General features: G+C 37.0%; 4 protein-coding genes across 6 annotated transcripts; all 4 read right to left on the reverse strand.

Annotated features, from left to right (window-relative positions):
* Nucleotides 1-216: 216 nt before the first annotated feature.
* On the reverse strand, nt 217-10,931 carry LOC114530589. 3 transcript variants are annotated; one of them, XR_003687773.1, is made up of 7 exons: nt 10,548-10,931; nt 10,321-10,455; nt 4,695-4,956; nt 4,012-4,071; nt 3,583-3,793; nt 2,989-3,142; nt 217-1,089 (listed from the first exon to the last, which is right to left on the reverse strand). XR_003687773.1 is itself a non-coding variant. In XM_028552172.1 (7 exons), the coding sequence occupies exons 3-7, from the start codon at nt 4,911-4,913 to the stop codon at nt 1,068-1,070; spliced, it is 666 nt and encodes a 221-aa protein (XP_028407973.1). In that variant the 5' UTR covers nt 4,914-4,956; nt 10,321-10,455; nt 10,774-10,931; the 3' UTR covers nt 217-1,067. The 3 variants fall into 3 exon arrangements, 2 of the variants coding, with proteins under 2 accessions (XP_028407973.1, XP_028407972.1); XM_028552172.1 differs by having other exon boundaries at nt 10,774-10,931; XM_028552171.1 differs by lacking the exons at nt 10,321-10,455; nt 10,548-10,931 and adding an exon at nt 6,964-7,094.
* A 2,750-nt stretch (nt 10,932-13,681) lies between these two features.
* On the reverse strand, nt 13,682-14,929 carry LOC114530550. Its single transcript, XM_028552117.1, has 3 exons — nt 14,705-14,929; nt 14,188-14,247; nt 13,682-13,954 (listed from the first exon to the last, which is right to left on the reverse strand). Exons 1-3 carry the CDS (start codon nt 14,921-14,923, stop codon nt 13,682-13,684), a joined length of 552 nt encoding a protein of 183 aa, XP_028407918.1. The 5' UTR covers nt 14,924-14,929.
* A 2,162-nt stretch (nt 14,930-17,091) lies between these two features.
* On the reverse strand, nt 17,092-21,131 carry LOC114530605. Its single transcript, XM_028552195.1, has 5 exons — nt 20,874-21,131; nt 19,659-19,718; nt 19,158-19,347; nt 18,547-18,701; nt 17,092-18,348 (listed from the first exon to the last, which is right to left on the reverse strand). The coding sequence occupies exons 1-5, from the start codon at nt 21,090-21,092 to the stop codon at nt 18,223-18,225; spliced, it is 750 nt and encodes a 249-aa protein (XP_028407996.1). The 5' UTR covers nt 21,093-21,131; the 3' UTR covers nt 17,092-18,222.
* A 1,600-nt stretch (nt 21,132-22,731) lies between these two features.
* On the reverse strand, nt 22,732-25,559 carry LOC114530648. Its single transcript, XM_028552247.1, has 5 exons — nt 25,249-25,559; nt 24,059-24,118; nt 23,643-23,832; nt 23,399-23,547; nt 22,732-23,226 (listed from the first exon to the last, which is right to left on the reverse strand). The coding sequence occupies exons 1-5, from the start codon at nt 25,456-25,458 to the stop codon at nt 22,927-22,929; spliced, it is 909 nt and encodes a 302-aa protein (XP_028408048.1). The 5' UTR covers nt 25,459-25,559; the 3' UTR covers nt 22,732-22,926.
* Between the last annotated feature and the right edge of the window lie 925 nt (nt 25,560-26,484).

Consider the following 26,484-nt stretch of genomic DNA (forward strand, 5'->3'; position numbering starts at 1 on the left):
TTGCAATGAAAAGACAACATTCATGCTTTAGCATTCTTTGAATTTACTTAAAACATTCTTTATTAACACTGATATCACTAGTAGCAGAGTTGATTACCCGCACGAAAGAAGATAGCTCATGATAAAGCAATAGATTTAAGAAGTTGTAAATAGATTCCTATTATAACCATACTTTGGCCAACCCTTAACAGTTTTCTGACAAATTATTGACTTGCGGTTCGAATTATCTATAAAACTTTGCTACAGAATTTCCATAACTTTCCATGTCGTGCAGATGTGGGGTCATCCAATTAAAACCGGGGGGACGACCTATTTGAAATTCGTGCCGCCGCCATTATACATTACGACTCAGTCTGACCATATATGAATATTTTAATGAAATGAAACGTCCTTTGCGGAGAGTGGGTTCAACGGAATTAAAGCCTGCGAGCAGGTTGCAGGCTGTAGTGTAGAGCAGGCTGTTACTGATCATCACCAACAATTCTTAACAATATTGTGACCAATTCGTAACCAGGGTCCTTATGATAACTATAAACAATACGGTCAGGTAAAGAGCAAAATGAAAGTCTGACAGTAATTATATATTTGACTGTGACACTTAATAGTCGAATCTCTGTCACAACGAATATAAAGCGTATATGAAAAGTAGTTTTCATATCCGCACAATTAAAAACTTTTAAAATACACCGTTGGACAAGCGTAAAACACATCTTTTTATGTGTTTTCTGACACACCTTTTAGTGTATTTTGCAGCCCTTTTGGCGTGTACAAAAACACACCTTACTGCATGTTTACACACCTTTGGACCTGCTATTTGCCTTTTGATCTTGTTGGTTATTTCTATATTTTTTGCGTTACAAGACAAGACACGTTACAAAAATTCGATTGATGCGATTACTATTGTCATGGGGTGTCCAATCTGGTTCGTTCAAGGTCTTATTCCTTTTCTTCACGATTCTTCAATTTCAATTCCTTTCCTCAAGTTTTTTTTACACAGTTTTAAGATATTCCAACCCATTGATTTGCATGCTCCAGCAATGTCTGATGCGACTCCATTTTTGTACCCTTCATCCAGTCCAAATCATTTCACTAAAATAGAATAAATGGATGGATTAGAATTAGCACAAAGTAAAAGTCAGTCGTCCAGTCATTCTCATTTTAACACCCACAAACATGGCATGTGCTGGTTTATGTTTGAATCGCGACACTGAAAATGTTCTATGATGTATAAAGGCCGGCGCACACTACAGGGTGTCCCAAAAAAACCGAAAACTATTGAAATCACTCATTGTTAAAATTTGAATGCCGTGTGCACGAGTTTTAGCCCGCGGGGTTTTAATGGAACTCAGTGAAATGCTAAATGCTTTGTGTTGCTAGAGAAAGGGGACATGTCGAAGGTCATGGTGATTGAGATGCACATTTAGATATTATTAATAAATATCATTTTTGTGTACGAGCAAATTTTACTGCATCATATGCATGCATAAAAATGCTTATGGCAAACATTTACACACTTGTGGGTCCCAACAGAGTGCTTAGGTATTCAAACTCTAACAATTACATTGTTATGGGTGATTTCAATAGTTTTCGTTTTTTTTGGGACACCCTGTAGAGCTAATTCGTGGCCATTAGCGTAAGCCAGTTGCTCTCGTGTGCGGGCAACTGGCTTACGCCGATAGCCACGAATGACTTTTTGCTAAGCACATAGCTCTAGTGCATGTGCGCCGGCCTTAAGAGCTCTTATTTTAACATCAGTAACTAATTAACTCGTTCACATCTATCAAAAGAAGAAAATCCGGCACATCAAATTAAATGATCGACTTTTGGTCGCATTGGCTGTTGCCTGTCGTCATGTTATCCTAAAACTATCAAACTTTGTTTCACTTCTTCATCTTCGTCTTATCCGAAATGTATCGATGATTATAAGAATAAATGTCTGCATGGTGTATAAAAAGGCGGACATGCGGCCGTGAACCTTGCAGCAAACGATTCATCCTCTTAAGGGGACATATATGTACTAGCGAGTGCGTAGCACGAGCCATTGTAAATCCCATACAGATCGGCCGCGAGTATTTTAACGTGCTGGTGAAATGAATAAATTAAGCTTAATGAAGATTTGCTTTGTTCGTTTCGGCAATTGTGTGCTTACTATTCAATCGTTAAGTATCAAGGGGCAGATAGCATACATTACAAGGTGGAAAATGGATTAATTAGATGTTTATAGGCGTTCACTTAAAGCGTTTACGAGTACTGCATATAGCGATAGTCTGTATAGAGTATTGTGATTAGAAGTTTTGCAGCGACGTGATTTTTCGAAATATGTCTTGTCGTTTTCGTGAGGGGAAGACGTTTGATGAGGAACGTTTGTTTGTCGAAGAATCAGTGCCCAAAAACACGCGGTATAACACAAAGTGGGCAAAACGAATATTTGAAGAGTGGCAAAACAATCGGGCAAACAAAACAGCGTGTGTAGAGATCGTATCTCATGGTCAACATGATCGGGAACAGATCGAAGATTTAACAGTGCCTCTAGCAGAAATGTCGGTGCCTAGCGTTTCTCATTGGCTCAGCAAGTTTGCTCGCGAAGCAGCAAAAGTAAATGGTGAACGTTATCCTGGTAAAAGTCTGTACTTGATTATGTGCGGCTTAAATCGTTATTTAGCCGATGTAAGAGGAGAGGAAGGATTTAATATTTTAGATAAACATGACAGCAGGTACTGTATATTAGTGCAGGACTTAACGAAGTTATGATATACATATTAGGGCATGTGTGTAACAAAGTTATGAATACTAATTAAGATTGGTTGTATAAAAGTTAATATATTAATTAGTTGTTCATGAGACCTTTATGGAGAATTACAGATGTATACATGTGACCAAAATACTGCGCAATGATTGCAAGTTAGACTCATTAATTATTTACGAATTTCACAAGAACTGTATAGTTTGCAAGAAAACAAAAAAGAATTATTATAAAACGTTACTTACAGAGAGGAAATGACGAGGTTTCCTTGTAATGATTTCAAAATAATAACAATCCCCGCAAGAGATAAGAACATTCCAAAAACTGCTGAGGCGGCGATAGTGCCGAAAAGGCCAGAAAGTCTTGTAATGGTGGAACAGGTTGCAAAACTGAGAACGGCTGAAAATGGGGGGGGAAAGAAGTTTTAGTTACGTAGGCAATGGACTTCACCAGATATTTTTAGTAAACGTATAGATAATAGACCTTCGCAGCTTGTATACTAAAAGTATTCGCCTATAAACACAGATTTTCGTTAGGTTTTGTTCAGGCTCTAGCAATTGTGTATGCAAATCAATGATCTATTTCAAATGAAATGCTCTCAACTTTGTCACTTAATTCACGGAGTCATGCATTGCAGTTCTAAATTTACGGCATAAAAGTATAAGAATTAAGTTATATATACCAATACAATACATGCAATATTATTTTCAGCACCTATAGCTATATAAGGAAAACTGTTGTGGTGTTGGGAAATAAGAGCTCGTTCAAGAAGGCAAGAGCAAGAACACGATTATACACGTCACATAATTATATAGCAGGATATATATATATAGCCTTACTCCAAGAGCCCTGTTCTGGGTGTTGACAAACACAAGAGTGACTCGGATGAAATTGACTTTGACTTTGAGTTGAGCACGAGTAATCATCTTCTTCCAACGCTTTACGAAACCGGTCTCGATTATTCCATGTATTCCAGTCGATCCCTTCGAGTATCATCGCAAACAGCGACAGGATCAAACAGGTGGACAGACATAAAAATGTCACTGTTACCTAAAAACATGGTATTCATACTAGGAATGAATACTGAAAGATTGTATATATTCATTCGTTTCAAATGAATTACTTTTTGTAGGTCTTGATAAGCACGTACATTACGTACATATGCATAGCTCCAGTAAGCTCCCCCCCCCCAATTATCAATCGGCCAGCGCCGGGCACGGCGGTAGGGAGGGTAGCTTGTAAAATAAATGGATTTTTGGACATCTTACCAATGATCTATTTTTCTGGCACATGCTTGAGGCCATCGAAAGGGCGCCTGTGATCAGAAACTAGAAGAAAAAGTCCTCTTGCTATTTATGCATGTCAATTTAAAATAAACGCTTGAGGTATAACCGTGTATGAATCTTGTTATATGCATGTAATAACATAATTATGAGATTTTTCATAATATGCTATACATTATTTGTTTATAATGTGTTTACTCTAGTAGATAGTGAGAATTTTGTCCTGGGGCCGGTTGTATGAAAGCTGGATAGCGCTATCCACCGGATAGTGGATTTTTCTATCGCTCTAAAATCGCCTGTTGTTGTCTGAAACTTTGATTAAACCTTAGTGTTCCTAAATTGAGGATCCTCTTTAATAATTGCTGCTTTCAAAGCTAAAATTTTTTTGCTTTTAAAGCATTTTTAGAACGGTTAAAAAAATCATTATCCAGTGGATAGCGCTATCCAGTCTTCGTACAACCGACCCCTGGTATGCTAATATCATTGACTGCGAAACAATAATTTTCTAATGAAATGAATATTGATAAATAACATAAAATTTGCAAAGCGAGATTTAATCAATTAACATCGTTTAAAATTTCCTGTCTGTGGAACAAAATCTTTAATACGAAAATCACATAATTATAGTAAACCTGGTTATAAGTATAATGCTTTATTAGTTTACTTACAGGTAAGCCAAGCCAGTACTGGGTATAATCAAACTGTGACTCTACAAACAGCTTCAACGTTTCTCCGTCATCTGAAGCCTTGAAATCGTCGTGATAATTCAAAGTGAAGCCACACGCGACAATCACCAACCCAAAGAGCAGAAACCCAACACTTATTAGGGTTAAAAATACCAGAGAATCGATTGATTCAGGTTTCGTTGTCTTCGAGTGAGATTCCATAGTAAAAAATTCAGTTCTCAGTTTCGGTTGGTTTCTGGTTTGTCTTAATTTTGAAATAAAAAAAAAACAAGATTACTTTATATTGGAGGTCGAAGCCACATCGTTTAAAAATTTTTGTTTTCATGCATCTGATTTACTTTGTGGCATTTTCATGCAACTATTTTACACCACATGCATATTTCCATGCGGCATTCGCATGTGGTGATCGCAGGAGTAAAAATGACATATATTCCATGCACATATTGAGGCCTTTCCCTAATTGTAAACGTTAGCAGTGAAAAACCTAGGGCGCTTTCCTTTAGGTGGCCAAAATGGTCAAACCAGGCGTATTTTCAATTGACTAGAGTATTTTGTTGAAAATAAAGCGGTGAAATTCCATTTTCCGCGCTATATAGGCAGTGGTAAATAACGATATACTTGAATGCATAGTTCGTTTTTACCGTATAACTGGGAAAGTGCCCTTAGCTGTTGGACTGAACTAATTTCTATTTTGTAGGAAAAAAAACAAATAGGTTGAATACATGTAAGTCAATTTTTGCCATGTCGTCTTTGGTGAAAAATCGGTAGTCAAAAAAGTCATATATACGAGGGCGTGTTCAAAATATTTTAAAATCTAAGTTAAAACCAATTATATGATATTTCATGTAAAGTTGCTACGGAAGGTAAAAAACTCTATTGATATAGCGACCAGTTCTACGAACTGGAACTTCGAAAAACCTACTAGTGAATTTAATTTGTTTACAGGTATTTATTTGGGAGAAATCGCTTCTGGATCTCCTCACTTTGTTTTGTGATGCCAAACCTTGCATGCATACTCGAGGATGGGTCTAACATACGCACAATAAACTCTGACTAGGATAGAATCCGGGAGGGCGTTTCTACGCGATAGTCGTAAGGTGAATAAACGTTTGGAGGCCTTGGTTGTTGATCAGGATTGGTGGATAAGAATAACTTGATGAAAGACAGACTCGCATCTTCGTTTTTAGGCATTTAGTGCCATGTTACTGTCGGATGACTTGTTTATTCCTAGCACTCTCAGTTCCACGGTTAAGGGGAGGTTAGATTGAGAGTCTCTGTACAGGACTTCTCATGGCGTCGAATCGTCCACGAATTTGAGAAGATCAATAGGAGTATCGATAATCGATCGAGGTCATTGAGACATTGAGCATAATAAAAAAGTAAACATAATACTTTTATCACGTGCTAAATATTCAAATGAATTTATTCATACTCTTGTTAGAGATTCGAAACTTGCCATGGTGTCGAATCGTCAACGAATTCGAGAAGATCGAAAAAAGTAAACATGATACCTTTATCACGTGCTAAATATTCAAACGAATTTATTCATACTCTTGTTAAGGCTAGTTTCCACTCAGGAAAAATCTCCTTTGGATCGGACAGGAAAATTTCCTTTGTCGGTAAGTTCTCAGGTGGCATTTATACAAAGGAAACCTTCCTGTCCTGTCCGATCCAAAGGAGAATTTTCCTTAGTGGAAACTAGCCTTTAGAGATTCGAAACTTCTCATGGTGTCGAATCGTCAAGGAATTTGAGAAGACCGATAGGAGTATAGATCGAGCTTATTGACCAAGATAAAGAAAGTAAACATGATACTTTTATCACGTGCTAAATATTCAAACGAATTTATTGCTCTTGTTAGAGATTCGAAGCGTTGCAAACACGAGAAATGTACTTTGGGATAACGAATCGACCATAATGATGTTTAAGATCTATCTATCTTTCGAGATAGCGCGGAATTCTACCAAACCGGCGATATATCAACGTGTGAATGCGCCAACAATTTATACAGTTTTTTTTACGTTGGCCGGCGGCCCAGCGGACAATATAATCCTCGAATTCTGCCTTACGTTTTCTGTCAAAACAAGTAAATGAGGTATCGATATGTTCGTCAGAACGAAGCGATAATGCTTAATTTACGCGTACTTTTACGAAAAGCACTGGCCGAATGAAATGACATATTTCCTCTAGCAACGCAGCTATCTCGTGTCACAATTAATACAATAAATAGTTCTTTCGTAATAGCAAACTCACATTTTTGCCGGGTCTTCACGAGCTACAACAGTAGTCCAAACTGATAATTAGTTTTACAGATAGCTATGGGTTAGATTATAGAATACCCGTCCATTTTTGTGACTGTTATTTTCATGATACGATATAAATACGAAGTGTGAATAATGACGTATTACCAAATGACCGAGTCGTGTGATAAGACTGGGCGAGGTATATTTTTCGATGATACGATGATACGAAGTGGAAATAATAATGACGTAATTCCAACGATAGCAAATAATTTTAAAAAGACCGGGCAAGGTATATTTTTCAATGCCATGTGCTTGCTCATGCCTCATGGTTGCCATAGCTATCCACTTTTTAACAATCTACCTTGAAAATTGATCATTCCAGCGCAATTATATTTCGCTAATGTAGATCTCCAGAATACCACGTTCTCAAAACTACTCGCTAAATTCATATTAACTATATAATAGAGCAGGTTATGTCTCTCTTCCATCACCCCTAAAATGACTCAAAGATCTTCTGCACAAACTCCGCTCTTCGTCTGGGGTTTTTCGTTTCTTCAAACGGGCCTTGTGCTATTTGAGGTGTCATTCGGCGGTCTTCCAACTGGTTTACAAGATTGGCAATTTCCAGTAGACATGAACACAGCTCGAAAGGAGTAAGTACATGCATGCTCACCAACTGCTTTCTTCAGGGCCATTTGTAGCGCATCTGGGGTAATAAACTTCCACTGCACTCTTCATTCTGCTTATCCACTCCTTGGATCATTTTTCGCAGGTCGGTCAATGCGCCCACAAACTGTGTGCCGTTGTCGCTCAGGATCGGGACTATCAGTAGCAATTTCTAGACGGAGAGCTCTTGCAGGTGTTCTGGTAAGTAAAGATTACCCCATAATGTTTGGCATTCTCGTTTCACCGAACTTTGACAGTCAGTGGCCCAAAGTAGTCCCATGATAAGTGTAGTGGAATAGGGGGATTGGGATACGGACTTCGTGGTGAATGATCTTGCATAATCGGCTGACTAACACGGCTGTCTGTAGTTCTAATTGTAGAATCGTCGGTTCATTTAACGGGGCCACTCGTGACTTTGCTGCAACGAATCCGCGAACGTACGCTGTTCCAGTAGGTTCTTCACTTCTCAAATAGGTGCATGTCCCAAAAGCATCACGGTGATCAGTGGCTCAACTGTCACTATCAGGACACAAACATCTTTCCAAAGAAAGTTCGTTTAACTGCTCCATCTCCTTACTGCTTGCAAAAAGATCTTTGCTCTCACTAGATAAGCTGCGAAGCCAAGCAGGTCGTAGATTCTCGTGACGTGGCTGATGATATTTTTCTTGGTCAACATTGGTTTTTCGGGATGGAAATCGGTACCAGCAGGCTTTCCCCAAGAGACCAAACTGGGCCCCTGGTTATTTATAGTTAAATCTTCCGCACAGGCCACACTGACCGTTGTCAATACCCATTTCTCAACCTCGTTCCCAGGGCAAATTTACGAATCACGGAAACTGGGTTTATAGTATATCAGCGAACAAACTACTCCATAAGTAAATGGCAACTGAAATAGCAAACACTGGGATCAGGGATTAAATGAAATATTTAAACATTCAACTAGGTGTCTGGGAACTAGGTTAAGCTAAATAGCCTTCGTACAAGATCCTTCATAGAGCCAAGTACCACAGAATGAGGAACGTAGTAATGTCTGGTTTCCATTAATTTAAGTTGTAAAGCCTGGTTCACGTACATGAATGAAATAAGCACAAGCATAAGGATAGAAAAAGGGCAAAACAAAAATATGCAATGAACGTGCGGCGTAAGAATCGACATAAGCAAAAGCGTAAGCGCGAAGCTGGAACAAAAGACATTTGAAAAGAAAATTCCTTTAGTTTTGTCTTTTTGACCTCTAGAGGACTGAAAAGATTTCATTTGTATTTCTGCTTATGCATGCTTAATTCACTCGTGTGAACAAGGCTTAAGACTAGTCGTGTGCGTAAGGGTCAGCGAACAAACTGCTAATTGATCATGGTAGTTATAGTAGATTATAGTAGATTATAGTAGATTATAGTAGATTATAGTAGATTATAGTAGATTATAGTAGATTATAGTAGATTATAGTAGATTATAGTAGATTATAGCAGATTATAGCAGATTATAGTAGATCAGCGAACAAACTGCTCCATATGTAAATGGCAACCAAAATAGCAAACACTGGGATCAGGGATTAAATGAAATATTTAAACATTCAACTAGGTGTCTGGGAACTAGGTTAGGCTAAATAGCCTTCGTACAAGATCCTTCGTAGAGAAAGTAACACAGAATGAGAAACGTAGTAATATCTGGTTTCCATTAATTTAAGTTGTAAAGCCTGGTTCACGTACATGAATGAAATAAGCACAAGCATAAGGAAAGAAAAAGGGCAAAACAAAAATATGCAATGAACGTGCGGCGTAAGAATCGACATAAGCAAAAGCGTAAGCGAAGCTGGAACAAAAAACATTTGAAAAGAAAATTCCTTTAGTTTTGTCTTTTTGACCTCTAGAGGACTGAAAAGATTTCATTTGTATTTCTGCTTATGCTTTATTCACTCGATTCAGCGAAGCATGAGGGGACATTGAGGTATTGAAATAAATCTTTATGACACCAAACAAGCACATGCTATTGTTGTGGTGATTATACGACTGCCAGGATCATCAGTTGTCGTCTCATTTCAATACCTCAAAATCATCTCATGCTTCGTTAAATCTCGGGCAACCGTGCTCATATAAACAGCCCCTAAGAGTCGTGTGCGTAAGAGTCGTGTCTATGTGTTTGAGGCAACAAGGATTGATTTGAAAACAAAATTAAACGGACAAATTTACCACCGGACAATTTCTCATCAATGAAAATATAAACTCGTTCATACTGACTACGCAACGTTACTTGTAGGAGAATGGTTTTGCCGATAAGGTTGTCGTAAAATGGAGTACGAATGAGAAAATTAAATAAGTTTCAATTTCGTCACCGCAAACTAGGAATATGCATGTGTATGCGACAGCTATCACGAGTGCTATCACATGCCAGATTCGTGTGTGCCAGGTTCGCAAGAAACATCTACGAAATGTAATAACCACAAGTCTCGTGGCTGCCAAATTTATATGTTTCAAAATTACAATTGTATGGCAGGTCAGAAGAAAAAGGCAGTGCTGTGAGTCAGTGATTTAGTCGGTCAGCTGTCACCTTTACCCAAGAGAGATAATTGCTAAGGAGCGGTTCCGAGAAGACTGAATAGATTATATATCATCACTATAATAAATATGGCCATAGCATCGAATATTTAAACGACGAATACTGCAGTTAAATATATCCATTAAACAGACAATAAATCTTTATATACCTGCACGTTTCTAGGAATGTTAGTTAGAACGATGTGATGCCTAGAAATGACGTTCGCTTGATGTCTTCGCTCTAAACGTTTTGTTGACTTGCGGATGCGTTAGTGATTTTCTGGGCCAGAAGCTTTTAAAACTCCCTAGAATACACATCACTGTCAATAGTAATAGTATGTTATGGCAAAGGGAAAGAAAATATGTTCTTTCATCTAGTAAGCAAATATATACTCACCAAAAACCTATGACAATAAAAGCGTGTTCGACACTGACTACGACAAAAGTATCTTTATAAGACAACTGTCACAATTACAGGAAAGCGGAGCTTCTATGCCGCCAACCAACTGACCACTTAATTTCGTTTTAGCCTACCAGCCAGCTATAAAGTCTCCAGTTCAATATAGTAGTATCCAGTTCTGTATACTATACTATTTGAAGTTATGTTATTCTTTAACGCCTACCTATAGTTCGTGACCGAGAAAACTGTTTACGACGGCTATTTACTTGAACCCTTTTCCCCACGAGATATTGTACGAAATTCAATGAAGTGTGAGATGTTCTCGAGGTATTAAAATAAGCCTCATGAAATTAAATAAGAACATATTATTGATATATTGAAAAACCCACTGTGAAGATCCTCGTATGTACGCCTCGTGAACGGCTTTAATTAACTTTCTAAGTTTAGCTATTCGTACACAGCCCAGCCTCGTACCCAGGCGCTTTAATAGTAAAATAAATGTTGCATTCAGTTATTGTATAGAGGTCAGTTTAATAATTTTTTTTAACTGACCTCTATACCATAACTGAATGCAACGTTATATTATTTTACTATTTAAGCGCCTGGGTACGAGGCTGTACCCAGCCGCATTTCGTCGCATTACGAGGACAGCCTAATCAGGCGCGAATCCAGACCGTATGAAAGTGGCTCGAGCCACGGTCAGATTTTCCCATCTACAATTTTCCAGTTTAATTTCATCATTCCTTTTTGGATACGAAATTTCAGTAATATCTTTCGCAATCGTTGTCATATTATGATATAAATACCAATTCTTGCAATCTTGCAAAAAGTGGGAAAAAATTCTCAATTATATTCCTCGTTTCATAGTATATGATTGTTCAGTTAACACTAGCTGAACTATAAAATTCCCCGAAAGCTTGCCGAATTGTGCCGAGTTTGTTCGGAAGCTAGTCGTGCATTCGAAGTCGCGATCACAGCAACTAGTTGACACGGTCAGCGTGCGGATTATTGCGCAATTGTTACTAAATATAGTAACATTCGGACACGGTGCAGTGTAGCAAACCAATCACAGGGCAAGCTTTAGATTAGGGCGAAGCAGCTCAGATTAGTCAAAGCTTTTTTGGTTTGGCAGATAGCATTATAGTGAATGTGCCGATTTTGGGTGTGGTCAGGTTCGGATGTTTCGCGCTGCTTTATGGTTCGGGCAGCGTTACCATGTTGACCGCCATCGTCAACTTACCCTGAAGCAGTTGAGTTTACAGGTCCTTAACTAGGAGTAGTGTCGCAGAATCACGAATGGAGTAGCCGAATTCATATTAGACACGGGAAACTCATCTTAGACGGGAAAGACGGATAATGCTAAAGAGGGTATCGTATATATTACGATAAAAATATTGTGTTTGTTTTCTCTAATTTAATACTCTTAGCCTTGTTCCGTCCTTGACCGTGTTGATATTTCAGAAACTCGTCTCATTCATCCGTTTAAATGCGAATTTAAGACGAATTTCTTGTCCTGACGCGGGATTCCCGTCCAACTATCCCGTCTGTTTAGACGGGAAAGTTAGACGGGTAAATTTGGACGGGAAACGTATACCCGTCTGTGACCGGATTCACATTAGAAGAGTTTCCCGTCTCTAATATGAATTCGGCTATTTTTGGTGTCGGGACGAATAATGCTCTCTATATATCATGATTTTTGCGTTCCAAGACATGAAAAAAAGTGGCTTATATATTTCGAATATAGAAAAAATTACAAAAAAATTAAAACCAAACATTCTCCATCTTCACTACGAAAAAAGATGCTGGTAAACGTAAACTCTTGGCTATTGTATGAGGCTACAGGACTGTACGAGGTTACAGTATTGTACGAGGCTACAGTATTGTACGAGGCTATATAGCTACGGTGGGTGCGAATACGTCTAATATCACAGGAGTGCTTTTTCTGGGTTCGTTCGTTGAATAATACCAAACTAAACTAAAAAATATTGCTACTCATTCCTCCGCACGATATTTCAATTCCACACGACGTGCACTACACAATCAATACACATCACCTCTAGCAATGCGCGGTGCTGCTCCATTCGCGTACCCTTCATTTTTATACCATGGTCCAGCTTTTCGAAGATCATATTCCTAAAATAGAATGAATGAGTAGATTAGATAGAATCAGTCTATTTATTTTCCATACTTTTAATTGGGCCATTTATCTACGATCTTATATGTTGACGAAATATATATCACTGAAACTTCTTGGCATTCTTTTTCTTTATAAACCGTCCTTTTGAAAAACTGCTGATTATACTACCCGTGATTAAGGTATTCACTATTCAGTATTGATACATTTACACATTGATACAGTTCTTACATAAGGAAAGGACCGATTCATACTTGTAATAACTTTTTATGACTCAATAATCTTATAAGAAATAAAATCTTATAGACTTTAGATAATATAGTAATTTTAAGTGTAAATATAGCTATTCTTAGTCTTAATTAATTTTTATGTAATTATTTCTGAAAAACCATATTTTTGAGAAATAATTAATTTTATAATAACCTGAACTAAAAAGAGAAAAGAGGAAGAGGACTATATATAGTCCATCTATCGTTTAATTCTATTCCTGTAGCATTTTGGACCAATTCTGCCTTTTCCCCCTTTTCTCCGCCTTATTACGGAACATTGACACGGGATATGATTGCAGGAAAGGAAAAAAATATAGATCATACGGTTATATCACACAAACATTACTTACAGAAAAATGATAACGAGGTTTCCATGACAATGATTTTAGAATAATAACAATCCCCGCAAGAGATAAGAATATTCCAAAAACTGCGGAGGCAACAATAGTGCCGAAAAGACCAGAAAGTCTTCCAATGTTAGGACAGGATGCAGAATATGAAACTGCTGAAATGGGAAAGAATGATATAAAAGTCGTCAAGATTTCCGCACACTTGTCATCCGCACACTTGTCATTCGCACAACTTATCCGCACACTTGAACAACTCATTTCGTCTTTTCACGCAGTCAACAGAGTCGTGCAATTCAGTAGTTAATTTACATAAAAGTTAGAAGTTATGTACTACACAATATATACATTAGCATGCTCCGCATGCACCTAATAAAAACTTCAAGAACGAAACACGCGGTTTTCACAAACACGAGCATGTATAGCCTTACACGTACTTTCTTCTTTTCCCATGTGGTTACAAACACAATATTGACCTTGAGTTTGAAATTGAGTTTGAGTTTGAGTTTTGGTTTCACACCGATAATCATCTGTTTTCAAGGCTTTAAACAACCGGTCTCGGTTATTCCATTCGACCCAGTCCACCCCCTCGAGTATCATCGCGAACAACGACAGGATTACACAGATGAACAAAAATACAAATGTTACTATTGTCTAAAAACATAGTTTAAGAAATTCATGACTTTATAAATGTGTTATGAGATATGATTCTCAGCTTGAAATAAAACCAGATGTTACATTTTTCTGGTAATTACCTCACAACTCCATTCCTACTGACTGAAGTTTTAGTCCCCACGCCTGTTTTTCGTGTTAAGACTTACTTTCACATTCATTACTCAAAATGAAAATTCTTTTTCATGTTAAATTGGTATTATTGAAGATCTTACCAATGATCTATCTTTCTGGACCATGCCTGAGACCATTGAAAGAGCGCCTGTGATCAGAAACTAGAAGAGAAAGTAATTTTCAGCAAAATTTACTTTACTTTTCATTAAGTTCTTTAGTAAGTACATGCAAATTAATTTACACTAAGAGTACGAGCCTAGGGACAGAAATGTTCAGACTGTTAGTCTGGTCAAATATTGTACTCGGTCCAGATCTACTGGTCGAGCAAAAATTATCAGCAAACTTTATCAGTATACTGCAGGCTTTTAGCTGGAAAGAGCATTCTCAAATTAGCGAAATTGTTAAAAAGAGTTTTACAACTTTTCTTAAAAAAGGTTTTTTTGCGCTTAATACTAATTTTTACAGAAGTGAGCAACTAGCAAATGTGCGGCGTGAGCGACGGAGTTGAAAATTCGCATTGGTTTTGTTTGTTTTTTTTTGTTTTTTTTTATTTTTTATTTTTCTTCTTGTATTTAGTTTAAAAAGGGTGGTTAATTAATGATCAGTTAATGAACTCACTGGAAAACCAAGCCAGTACTGGGTGTAATCAAATTGTGCTTCTACATGTAACTTTAACCTTTCTCCGCCTTCTGAAGCCTTGAAATTGGCATGATAATTCAAAACGAAGCCACACACGACAGTCACCAACCCAAAGAGCAGAAACCCAACACTTATTAGGGTCAAAAACACCATAGCGGGAATTGATTTAGGTTTCCTTTTCCTCTTGTGAGATTCCATCGCCTCTGTTATTGGCTTCCGAAATGAAAGAAATAAAATTAACACCATAGGGGGTGAATGCGAAATTGTTTGAAAATATTTCCTTGTCAAAGAAGAAAAAAAGCTATTTCTAGTTTCTTTACATTTCACAGGCTGCGCAGGCTACTACGACAAACTGCCAATTAATGGATCGAATTGCTGCGACTGATTTTACCCACATATATTCATTCGCTATAAAAACCCTAGCAATGAAAAACCCATCGTCATCGTCATCGTTTTGTGGGAAACTAATACGTGGCGGGTGTGGGGGGCCAATTCTCGCCGTGAGACAGGTTGGGCATATCGTGTAATGTGTAAGGTCGAGAGTGATAATAATCACGCGAGGGTGTGGTCGTGTTATATACTATAATATGCTAAGTAGCGAATGAAACTATCAGAACTGCCTATGTATAGAGTAGATATCACTTTTTACTACTGCAGACTTAAATTTTTAATGAAAATAAATTGGTTTGCAAAACAATATTAGTCAGTCATTGTGGCGATATTGTCTGCAGATATGCCACGTTGACCAAAGCAATGACTAGGCTAAAAATGCTGCAGAGAGTTTCAGAGATAATTTCAGTAAAAAAAATTGGCAAAAAATGTATACAGGATATACACATGACGAATCCTGCAGTTATAGAACATGATTTCAAGGTTTCCAGACTATGCCAAAACGCGTAACATTATATTGAGTTTGAGAGATTACAGATATATTGACTATATAAATAACGTATCTTTACCTGCGAGTCTCTTCACTTGTTAGTTGTTACCCTCAGGGAGACTATATAGTTATAACGTTGTGATTCCTTAATTGACGTTGTTATTTGATCGTTCTTTCTCTTCAAAGAAATGCTGTTTGCTTGATGTCTTCGCTCTTAAAGTTTTGTTTATATGATGTGTTATTTTCTGCGCGTGCAACTTTTAAGACTCGTTGATTGTCTTGAGACGGGAAACGCCGACTGCGTGACTTCCCAGAACAAGCGTGTATTCGTGGAATACACAACGCTATGAACAACGATTTTGTGTGCTATAAGAAAAGGAAAGAAAATATGTTCTTTTGATTATCGATGACTTTCCAAAACTGCTTTCTATGACAATAAATATGCGTTCTAATAACTACGACAAAAGCGTCTATATGCAATATCGATAATATAAATAGTCGGGTTCCTTGTTCACAACTACAGAAAAAGCGGTGTTTTTACACGTCAGCTAGTCAACATCACCACACGCTGTGATTGGAATCAACTGAACATTTAATGTAGACATATGACAACATGACCAGCCAACTATAGCCTGTCAGGCTCCTTTTCAATATAGACTATATTATTATCTGTATATTAGTGTTATATTACCGTAGAGCGCTAGTTGTATTAAAAGTTATTTAACTTAATTTGTTAGTGACAAAAACATAAACCCGCGGTTACCTGAGTTTTTAGGACTGTTTTCACCGAAGCGTGAGATGATCTCGAGGTATTAAAATGAGCCTCTATTTAAACAATTAAGCCCAATCACAACCAATCTCTAATCAGTCATCTTTTTGTTGCATGAGTATTGAGTTCAGCGATGACAACACCAATGACCTGATCCAGTATACACTCATTTGAATGTCTCAAAGTGATTTCACACTTCGGGTAACTCGTCCAATATACTGTAATCTCGGGTAACGGAACTCATATAAATGGCCTCAAATTAGCCTATCAAAATCGTGCATTATTGACGACGAAGCTACGATTAAAGTATTGACTCGTACCCAGTTCCGTTTCATGGTGAAGACGGGAAAAAGCGGGTGTTTGAAGGCGTATTACCCATTTCGATGTTCGATTGTGCAGTTAAGAGTTTTATACACCCTGGTCTTTGTATTCAAAGTTTCAGAACATTTCTAGCTCTTCCAGAGGAAGATATTCAGCTTGGAATTACAAAATAAAACAGTATTTATATGCCGGTTTAAGCATCCACCGTTTAAGCTAAATGTCTTTCGAACAACTGGCCCCTGGCCCTGAACTATATATAATGCTATCTGTGAACAATATTTTCAGCAAATCAATAAATGAAAGTGAATAAATCCTGTGTGAATCTAACTAGTTATTATTTTTATCCGATTCCCACCCTTCTTCAAAAATATGAAATTATACGACTTCTGTGGTTATATAGCTTTTTATTTACGATTTTTTATACGTACAGTCTGTGGTGATATACATGATAAGTTAATATACTACTTATAATTGCAGAATCTTATGTTGATGTAAATAATCGTATTCAGAGAGGGATCAACGATGTGACATTTTTAAGGCCGTAGAATTTATCGTATAAAGATATGTTCATATGCAAAATTTTGAAAAATTTTAAGGAGAAGATTTCCGGGAAGGTCGTCCATACACCGCATTTACCCGAATTTCCGTGCACATGCGTGGTAAACAATTCTGGAATTACTCAGTCCATTATTCTCCCTCCCCTATGGTATGCTGTGAAATGGGAGTCGTCTAACGGCTTTATAATCATAGCTGGTAACCACTAAATAATGATGACAATATTTTTGGCTTCGATCAGCATCAAAGGCGAATTATATTCCTTTGATTATCACTCCCAGAGTGGAGAAACTTCGAAAAATGCAATCTTAATGGCAACTAGAGCCATGCAACCATTGAGGGCTATCAAGTACTAGACTAAGTTCCTTCTGGGCGTTTTTTTAAGTACCTTCTCAACTTCTTGCGAAGTTAAAATAGTTAAAAAATTATAATAGAACAAGTGGTTAGAGTATCGAATTCCTACGAACTCAGTTCAAGCATTATAAAAACTGGTTAATTTGTTAATTGGGGTGTGTAACAGAGTAACGAAACGAACCAGAAATGTGACTCTTTAATGTTGCTGGTTCAGCCGAGTGTCCTCTATATATTTCTATATTTCAAAACATAACAATAAAAAGTTGCTTTTGAATAGTCATAAAACCTATACAAAAATAATCCAGTTAAACTCTAAAAGTCCCCTTCGCTTTAACCCAAGACGTTTAACCGTTTAAAGTGTCGTTGGTCGCTAGTTTTCGGGGGTAGAATGAGATTACCGTCGGTGCGAATACTACTCACAAAATGATTTTCCGTTCTGGTTCGTTTCATATTCTGTGTGTGCATTCTCTTCGTGACTTTTGGCCTAAAGCTCAACACGCGCAAACCCGGAAATTAGAGCTCTGGACAACTGAACAAACTGATTATCATGCGTTATAAATCTGAATATAAAACAAAACTAAGTAAATACTATCACTAATTTCTCAGTCGTCTTGACAATTAGTACAAAGGAATCTCGGTTATTGATCCGCCTTTTCCAGCAAGGCGTGGCGCAACTCCATTCGTGTACCCTTCGTTCTTGTGAGCTCCTTTTTGAACTGGTCTCACTTCTCGCAAATTATATTCCTAGAATAAAAGTATATAGCTGAAATTTGAATTTATCCAAAGTCAGAGTTAGCCATGCGCTGAGGGAAAAACGAGCTTTGATTATAAAACATTTTTAAAGCCAAGCTGCCTCTCCCATATATTTTATGATTTGGAGATACCAACGATCTGGTTAGAAGAGAAAAGAAATAAAATTCTTACTTTCTAAACATTACTTACAACAAGGTAATGACGAGGTTTCCATGACAATGATTTCAAAATAATAACAATTCCCGCAAGAGATAGGAATATTCCAATAACTGCTGAGGCGGCAATACCTCCGAAAAGGCCAGACAGCGATGTAACGTTGGAGCAGGTTGCATATTTGGAAATGACTGAAAAAGGTGGTAAAATGATTTAGATTTCATTTAGAGTTACATTGTACCACGAAACCTAATATGGATATTACACTTTTGCCTCTCACATACACCAAAGGCATAAATGAAATGTTTTTGGTATCGCTGCTATCGTATATTTGAAGGGTTTTTTCATATTCATTGTTTGAGTAATTACAATTCGTAATCCTCCCTGGCTGGGCTTGCTTAATTTGTATGCAAATCAGAAATCCGTTTCAAATCAAATTATCTAAATCTCACTGACTAACTTCCATTTTTCCACTACACGAAGTCGTACATTACAGTGGTTAACTCGCACTTAGATAGAAGAGGGAAGTTCATACTTCGTAGTATTACGACACAATAAATACATTTAATAGTGTGACTGTGATTTGTAACCTAATACTGAAATTGTTATTGTGTATGAGGTACAAAAACGAGCATATATAGCCTTACTCTTATTTTCATTTCCGCCCACACAAATACACGTGTGATTTGTACTTGAGCACGAATATTCGTCTTTTCCATCCAACGTGTTATGTAACCGGTCCATGTTCTTCCATTTAACCCAGTCCACCCCTTCGAGTACCATCGCAAACAACGACAGGGTTATACATAGGAACAAACATGTAAATGTCACTAATGTCTAAAAAAAGGTGTGCACACTTTATTAAATTTATTTTAGCTATTCCACGAAATGGATAATATTGGCAGTAATTAAATTCACTTCATCGCATTCGAGATCTGGTTTTCCACCAAGCTAAATTTTTTAATCGAACGAAAGAAACATGACCGAAAGAAAAGAACGTTAAAGAAGAACAGCGAGTTTGTAGCCATAAAGGCAATTACCGAAAATATCTGTTGAACTTAAATTTGATCAAATTAATGTTCTTGGCCTATAAACGTGGCCCAGTTTGGGAGGTAGCTTGTTGAAAGGGTACTTTGTGAGGATCTTACCAGTGATCTATTGTTCTGGCACATGCCTGAGGCTATCGAAAGAGCACCTGTGATAAGAAACTAAAAAAGAAAGTAAAAATTAAATATGAGCAAAATGCTTGTAAGTTATGGACCCCGGGTATTTTGTACTCCCTGCCTCTCCCATGCTCTCGTTGACCATAGGCTAAATTCTGTCAAAGTTTTCACACCGCCGCAAAGGCGGGCAGGCTTAGTCTACTTCCTATTCAACCTCGTACCCAGGGTCTTTACTCGTGGTGGTGGGGCACCACGAGTAAAGACCCTGGGTACGAGGTTGCTTCCTATTGTGCTGAGCCGAAGATTAGTCTTGGTCAGCCTTATGCCTATTGTAGTGTTAACGCGGCTATTGTATGTGATCTTTTAAGTACAATTTCAAGTTTTAAACATGTGTCATCGCATAGTTCAATTTATAAATATTTCACCTCTCACATAACTTAGTCTGCATTTATCGTAAATGTGTTTGTTTTAACTTATTCTATAGTTCTAATTAAGGGCGTGTCAATATACAGATTCAGTTATTAGAGAGATAGAAAAAAGAATTACTTTATCTATTAATTAGTATTGCCGAGTTTAGAATCAGATCAATATGTTAAATATGTATATACTTGCATGAAATGGTTTTATATATACACTTGTATAGTTGCGAAAGAAGTTAAGTCGTGAGTTTTGCATTCGTTCGCTTACTTAGCTAAAAATTCATCGTTAGTGAAAGTTTTACAATAATTTTATCGTTATATAAATTGATATTGCTGGACATGAGAAATATGTGGGACGACCTCCACGAGTCTTTAATAATTGAAAATAAGTATTCAAATTTACATTTAATTGTTGAACAGTTGAACTGAACATTGGCACATCGATAATTATATGCATGTCAACATTTCATTTCTTGGCAGGTTAAAAGGCAGAAACCGTGAGATTTGTTCCATCAATCATTTGCCTGCTTTTGATATCAGAAGTTCACGCAGTAGACAACAATGAAATATAAGCCATTTACTGATTTGCTGGCCCACACAAGATTACATCACTCATCAGTGTATAGCTACATTTTTTATCGTGAGAATGCACATATTTTCTAAACATAATTAACTTCATCAAATTTGCATCGTACAAATGATCTTTTCTCAAGAGTCAAACTTTATTCATTTGAGATACGAAACCTGCTCATAATTAATGCTTCAGTATTAGTTTACTTACTGGTAAACCAAGCCAGTACTGAGTATAATCAAACTCCGATTTTACAATTGCCTCTAATTCTTCTCCGCCATTTGAAGCTTTGAAATCGTCGTGATAATTCAAAACGAAGCCACATGTGACAGTCACTAATCCAAAGAGCAGAAACCCAACGCTTATTAGGGTTAAAAATACCAAAGCAGCGATTGATTTTGGTTTCGCTTTCCTCAAGTGAGATTCCATACTTAAAATATAGTTCGTTCCCTGGTTTGGTTTCTGGTATGTCTTCCGAAATGAATAAACAAAATTAACTCTACAGGAGGTCGATGCGACATTGTTTGAAAATATTGCATCTATTTTAAATATATGCATCTGTTTTACTCCCTCTGTGCATGGAAATTGCCTATAAGGTGAATATATATTATATGCCAATCACTGTCTATCAATTCGATATATCCATTTTTGATACACATGCATATATTAAACATGGCTTATATATAACAAAACGAATTTCAACTCTTTTTAGCTACACATACTATATAGTTCACCCTAAGCTTGCATTGACATTGAAAAACGCGTCGTCACCTGAGCTCTTGGGCAGAAATCATTTCTATTTTGGTGCAAAAGCAAACAGGCTGAATTCAATACATGTAGCTAGGAATGATTTTTTTCGCCGTGAGGCGGCATTTGCTTATCGTGTGTATATATAGTCTAGCATATTGATCACACGCCGGTATTTTGTGATCTACGCGGTATAAGTTTGAAGTTCAGAGACAGAGAAGAACAAATCATGCGAGGGTGAGGTTTATAATACGCAATCTCGACAGAGTGAGAAAACTATACCAAATAAAACAGCTAATTAATACAGCAACCTCGTACGCAGGGTCTTTAGATTCCATATCAATTTGTTAAGGCTGAGCACTTTTCAAAACTAAAAAACTGGTTCATAGCAATTCTTCACCTGTGCGAGTGGTTAGTTGTAGCAATTCTCTACCTATACACAATTTGGTATACCACTGAAATAGGGAAGGTTATATAGGGAATTTAAGTTTGTTATATATGTGTTTTGTTTCTTGAGGTTGTTATTTAATCAACACTCATTTTAGAGAGGTACTGTTTGTCTCGCACGCTTTGCACTGAAGTTTGTTGTCTATTTGATGTGTTATTTTCTCTCGACTAATATAATGTTGAAACAGAACACTGCATTGCTTGCGAAACTTCTAAAGCTCGCCTTTATTTTTGAAATACACAAAACTAACAGGTTTGAGTGTTGGCAAAACGATTTGTCCTTTTGATTAGCGATCACTTACCAAAACCGTTTTTTAACAATTAATGCTGTGCATGACCTGATAAATACGATAAAGTCTGCATTTATAACAATTAACAAATACTGTTGCGTTTTTTTCATGCACGTCTAAAGACGAGAAAGTTTTTAGTCTAACAATGTAGATTTAACAACCATGCAGTTAGCCCGTCTCCTGTTCATTATATCTATTTATGTTTACACTTACCTGTATATAGTTACTGATTTACTCTCATTCCCGGTGGTAAAATGTTTAATGTTTTATTAACGTATCCTTGCATGATGATAAAATGTTCGTATATGTATTCTGTTGATAAAAAATACTTCGCGTCTTATATCATCCGAGAATATTATATTTCGTGTAGACCAGCATGGCGATAACTCCTATACGTCAGTAAAATAATTCTTTTCCTTAGATTATAACCATGCAAATGCAGACAAATTGTGTTATTGTGTTAAGAGGGGGAAATAAAGGCGGATCATTACTGAAAAGTTGTTCATTATATTCCTTGAAACTCCCCTCAATTCTTCCTCTTTGTAATGCCACTGACACAAAATTTCACGAACACTTTGTCATTAATTACGTCTTAAAAACGTATTTAATAAGTTGGTGGTATGTATTTCAAAACTAAATATGTTCAGGCTCACAATAATATATAGTTATAGTCGTGTAAAGATTAGGTTTACTCCTTATTTGAAACTATGAGAGATACGTAGCAGGATTATTATAAACATAAAACATCTAAATCAAATTGATAGTTTTAACAGAGAGACTTAGTAAATGTCGTCATCACCAAGTCGAAAGCGACCAGGATCCATTATAACCACTCCATCATTTTCAGCAATAGTGCTGGTGTCATCGAGGTTGTTCATGTGGCTAGTACTGTCAGCGGTTGTACTCTGCTTGTACTCCCTGTAAGGAGCAGGCTTTGAGGGTGCCTCTACCGCAGGTGGTCCCATTTGGTATTCGTATCCCGTGTGATTTGTTACGGGATTGTCAAAAACTGGTTCTTGTCGTGTTTCCTCGACAACATCATTCATTGTCGTGAAGTACTCGTCGCCTCGTCTCCGTGCCTAAATAGAGAGGCTTTAGTACATTACACTTTCAGGGAAACTGAATCAAGACGAGAGAACATTAACGACTTCATTTTAACATTTTTAAGTATTACACAATCATAAATTTAATGATTACAGAAATAATGCAGCGAAATTAATACGAAACAAAAAATTCTGCATGTGTCCTTACTTTCTCCCGTTTGCTTGTAACATTGTACACAATCATGAAGACGCTGATGAGCAGCAGAACCAACCCAATTATAAAACAGCCAATCAAAACACCGTACAGAGAAGTCAATTTCATCAATGTCTCGCAGTCAGTAAATCCTGTTATTACCTCTGAATTTGAAAAAGGACGTTTTAAAAAGACTATTCGCACCCCCTGGTTCGTTCTTTTAGTAAGATACGATGATAAAGGTAAAGAGCCTACTAACTCTGTGCATTTCCGGTTCCATTACACACACATGTGTATCCTTCAGAAAAGCATGCATATCCATCCTGGCCTTCCCAGTATCTTTGCATAGCTCGATAACTTTTCCAATCGTTAAAATCCGGTCCGTCCACCATCAAACCTGCCAAAGATAACACCACGCATACCAGGGATAGCAGTATGCTAGTCGCCGTCTAAGAATGTACAGTGTGCGATGAATTGATATATCGTATTGCATTTCAAATGATTTGAACACGCCAAAAACGACCGGGGTATAGTTGTAAACTTTTTTCGATCAAATTAGTAGCTAATGTCTTGTAAAATAAATTTTCCTACCAAAAACAAGTCATCTATCCGATTTTAAAGAGTTTTTAAGGCGATGTCATTGAGTGTGCAGTGTGTTCGATATCTCGAACTTACCAAAGAAATACTTTGAAGATTGATAGAAGAACACAGGACTGACAACCCAGCGATGATATACTGTAAACAAATATACAAAATTACTATTTTTCAATCCTTTACTTTCAATCGTTTTTTCGCGTGCAATACTTCACTCAGTGAGAGATTTGACTTAATCTGTTGTCGACTGAAACACTTAAGCTTTGCTTTATTGCCTCAGTGAGGTTTAGAAATATAGATCAACACTGGATTGATGTTGATGCAACAACGCTGTCAATTTTGGGAATTAGAACAACGTTTAAATATTGCAAGTTGATACGTAACTATTGGAGATGGGGTGTAACTCCTCCTCTTGTCTTCAGTTCTTGCTAACTGTTCATTTCCAGCGTTCAAGGTGACCCGTGAAATTTAATTTCGATTGTAATAAACCTTTCAGCTTGTATGAAAATTAACCTACCATTTAAAATCACAGTGTCTGAAATGGTTAAGTTTTATTGGCTATTCCATTCTCACAACATCTAAAATGGTTAATTTGCATGCAAGCTGAAAAGGTCTTTAGGTGATGCAGGTGCACAGTTTTAAATTACACCTGATCTGAAATCAGCCTATACGATACCTAACACTCTGGGCAGCCGAAGTTCACAATGTTGTATACAACAAAAACTTTGCCAAAAATTGTATTTATTATTCATGTAAACAAAGAATTTTCAAATCGAAATGTATCAATATATTATAATACCAACATTAAATATTCATTATCAATTACATTTTAAGAATTGTAGATATACTTTTTTTCTCGCCCATTCCGTAGAGGAATATTTTCTTTAAAACTATAAGGATTAAACTACACTCACTGCTCAACATTCTTTATTGAAAACAATCTTCGTATCAAACCTCACCCATTGCGTACGGTTTGTAAACAAGAGATCACATCAGCATAAATATACGAATTGTATAGTCTTTCCTTTGAAACTATTTTATCGGCAAAGCACCCGGAACTTTTAAATACAAATTAATACGAACTGAATTATCACGTTACTTTACATGATTATTAAAGCTAGCGAGTAGCGTAGGTCTAATTTTAAAATCTTGATTTCCGCCAGACAGATCTCTCAATAATTATCCGCCGCACAAAACATACCATACATAATGCTAGACATTGACGCCATGGAATATTACCGTGCAATACATATAGAATACACATCTCTTACCGGAAAACCGACCCAGTATTGAACATAATCGATCTTAGGCTCAACTTCTTTCTTTAAATCCGTGGTTTCATGAAAGGTATCGTTGTGTGTGATAGTGAGACCTATCGCGAGCACAACTAGACCAAGAAGAACCACAAAGCCTCCAAAGAGCAGTAGTAAGATGAAAGCTAATTGCCTAGATTGCGTACGAAATGTTTTCCCAAAAGCCATCGTTATGAGACCTTTGGCAAACCGTTTTTTCCGCTATACATGAAACTGATTTAGTCTTCGGTTCAGAATGACATTGGAATGCATATGCACTGAACGGTTGAATGAAAGATAAGATATCCAGCTGGGTTCCCTTTTCTTGAGAGAAGCCCAAGAATTTTGATTTGAATGTTTTCGGCTTTGTTTCATAACCTTATTATAGCATTAGCATTTTTCATAAATGTAGTTTAATTTAATCGCTGACTATTCTGCACATTTAAAAGAAGACTGTAACATTCATCACTCGACAACCCTCAATCCGATATCATCCACTTAAGCCTATTTCACACGATGCAAATTCGATTAGTCGTTTACGATCCTGTAATTATTCTCTGTCGTGTATTTGACTGAATATACTGAATTTACAACAACCGTGCGACATAATTTTTCTTTCGGCGACAGTACGATGTATCAGCACAGGTTTTGATTCTTTTGTCTGGAATCATACAACTAATCGTCTTTTTTAAGTTCCTGGGCTTTAATTGAGAGATAATACTTGCCAAGTACTTTCGTTTTGCTGGCGTAAAACGTCATAATGAGTCGGGTTTTAATCGATTATTTTCGTTTATTTTATTACTCTGATTATTTTCTACAATATTTCGAGAGGGGCCTGGGTACGAGATTACTCAGGTGTTTAGACCTCCAGGCAAGTGAATGCATGTGATAAATCCCGTTACAAAGGAACTGTTTGTCCGCAGTTTGCATCCTAAACTCATCCAGATGCAGGTCACTGCATTGACCAATCAGAAGCAAATGACGGTACATAATGCAGACTAAAATTCATTCACACGCGAGTTTATAATTATGACTTTTCAAAACTCTCTATGCGAAGCTGAAGAACTGCGTACACTTACGGATTAGAGAATATTACACTACCACATCATTTTCTGTCAGTTCTCAGTAACTATAGACAAGTTTGACACAAAAATATTACATTCAGTAGGGTGAGATTAATACGTACCACATGGACTAAAATGGCACAATGAACAA

The sequence above is a fragment of the Dendronephthya gigantea genome, unplaced genomic scaffold (assembly GCF_004324835.1).
Source record: "Dendronephthya gigantea isolate DGI-Jeju-01 unplaced genomic scaffold, DenGig_1.0 000064F, whole genome shotgun sequence".
NCBI classification, from domain to species: domain Eukaryota; kingdom Metazoa; phylum Cnidaria; class Anthozoa; order Malacalcyonacea; family Nephtheidae; genus Dendronephthya; species Dendronephthya gigantea.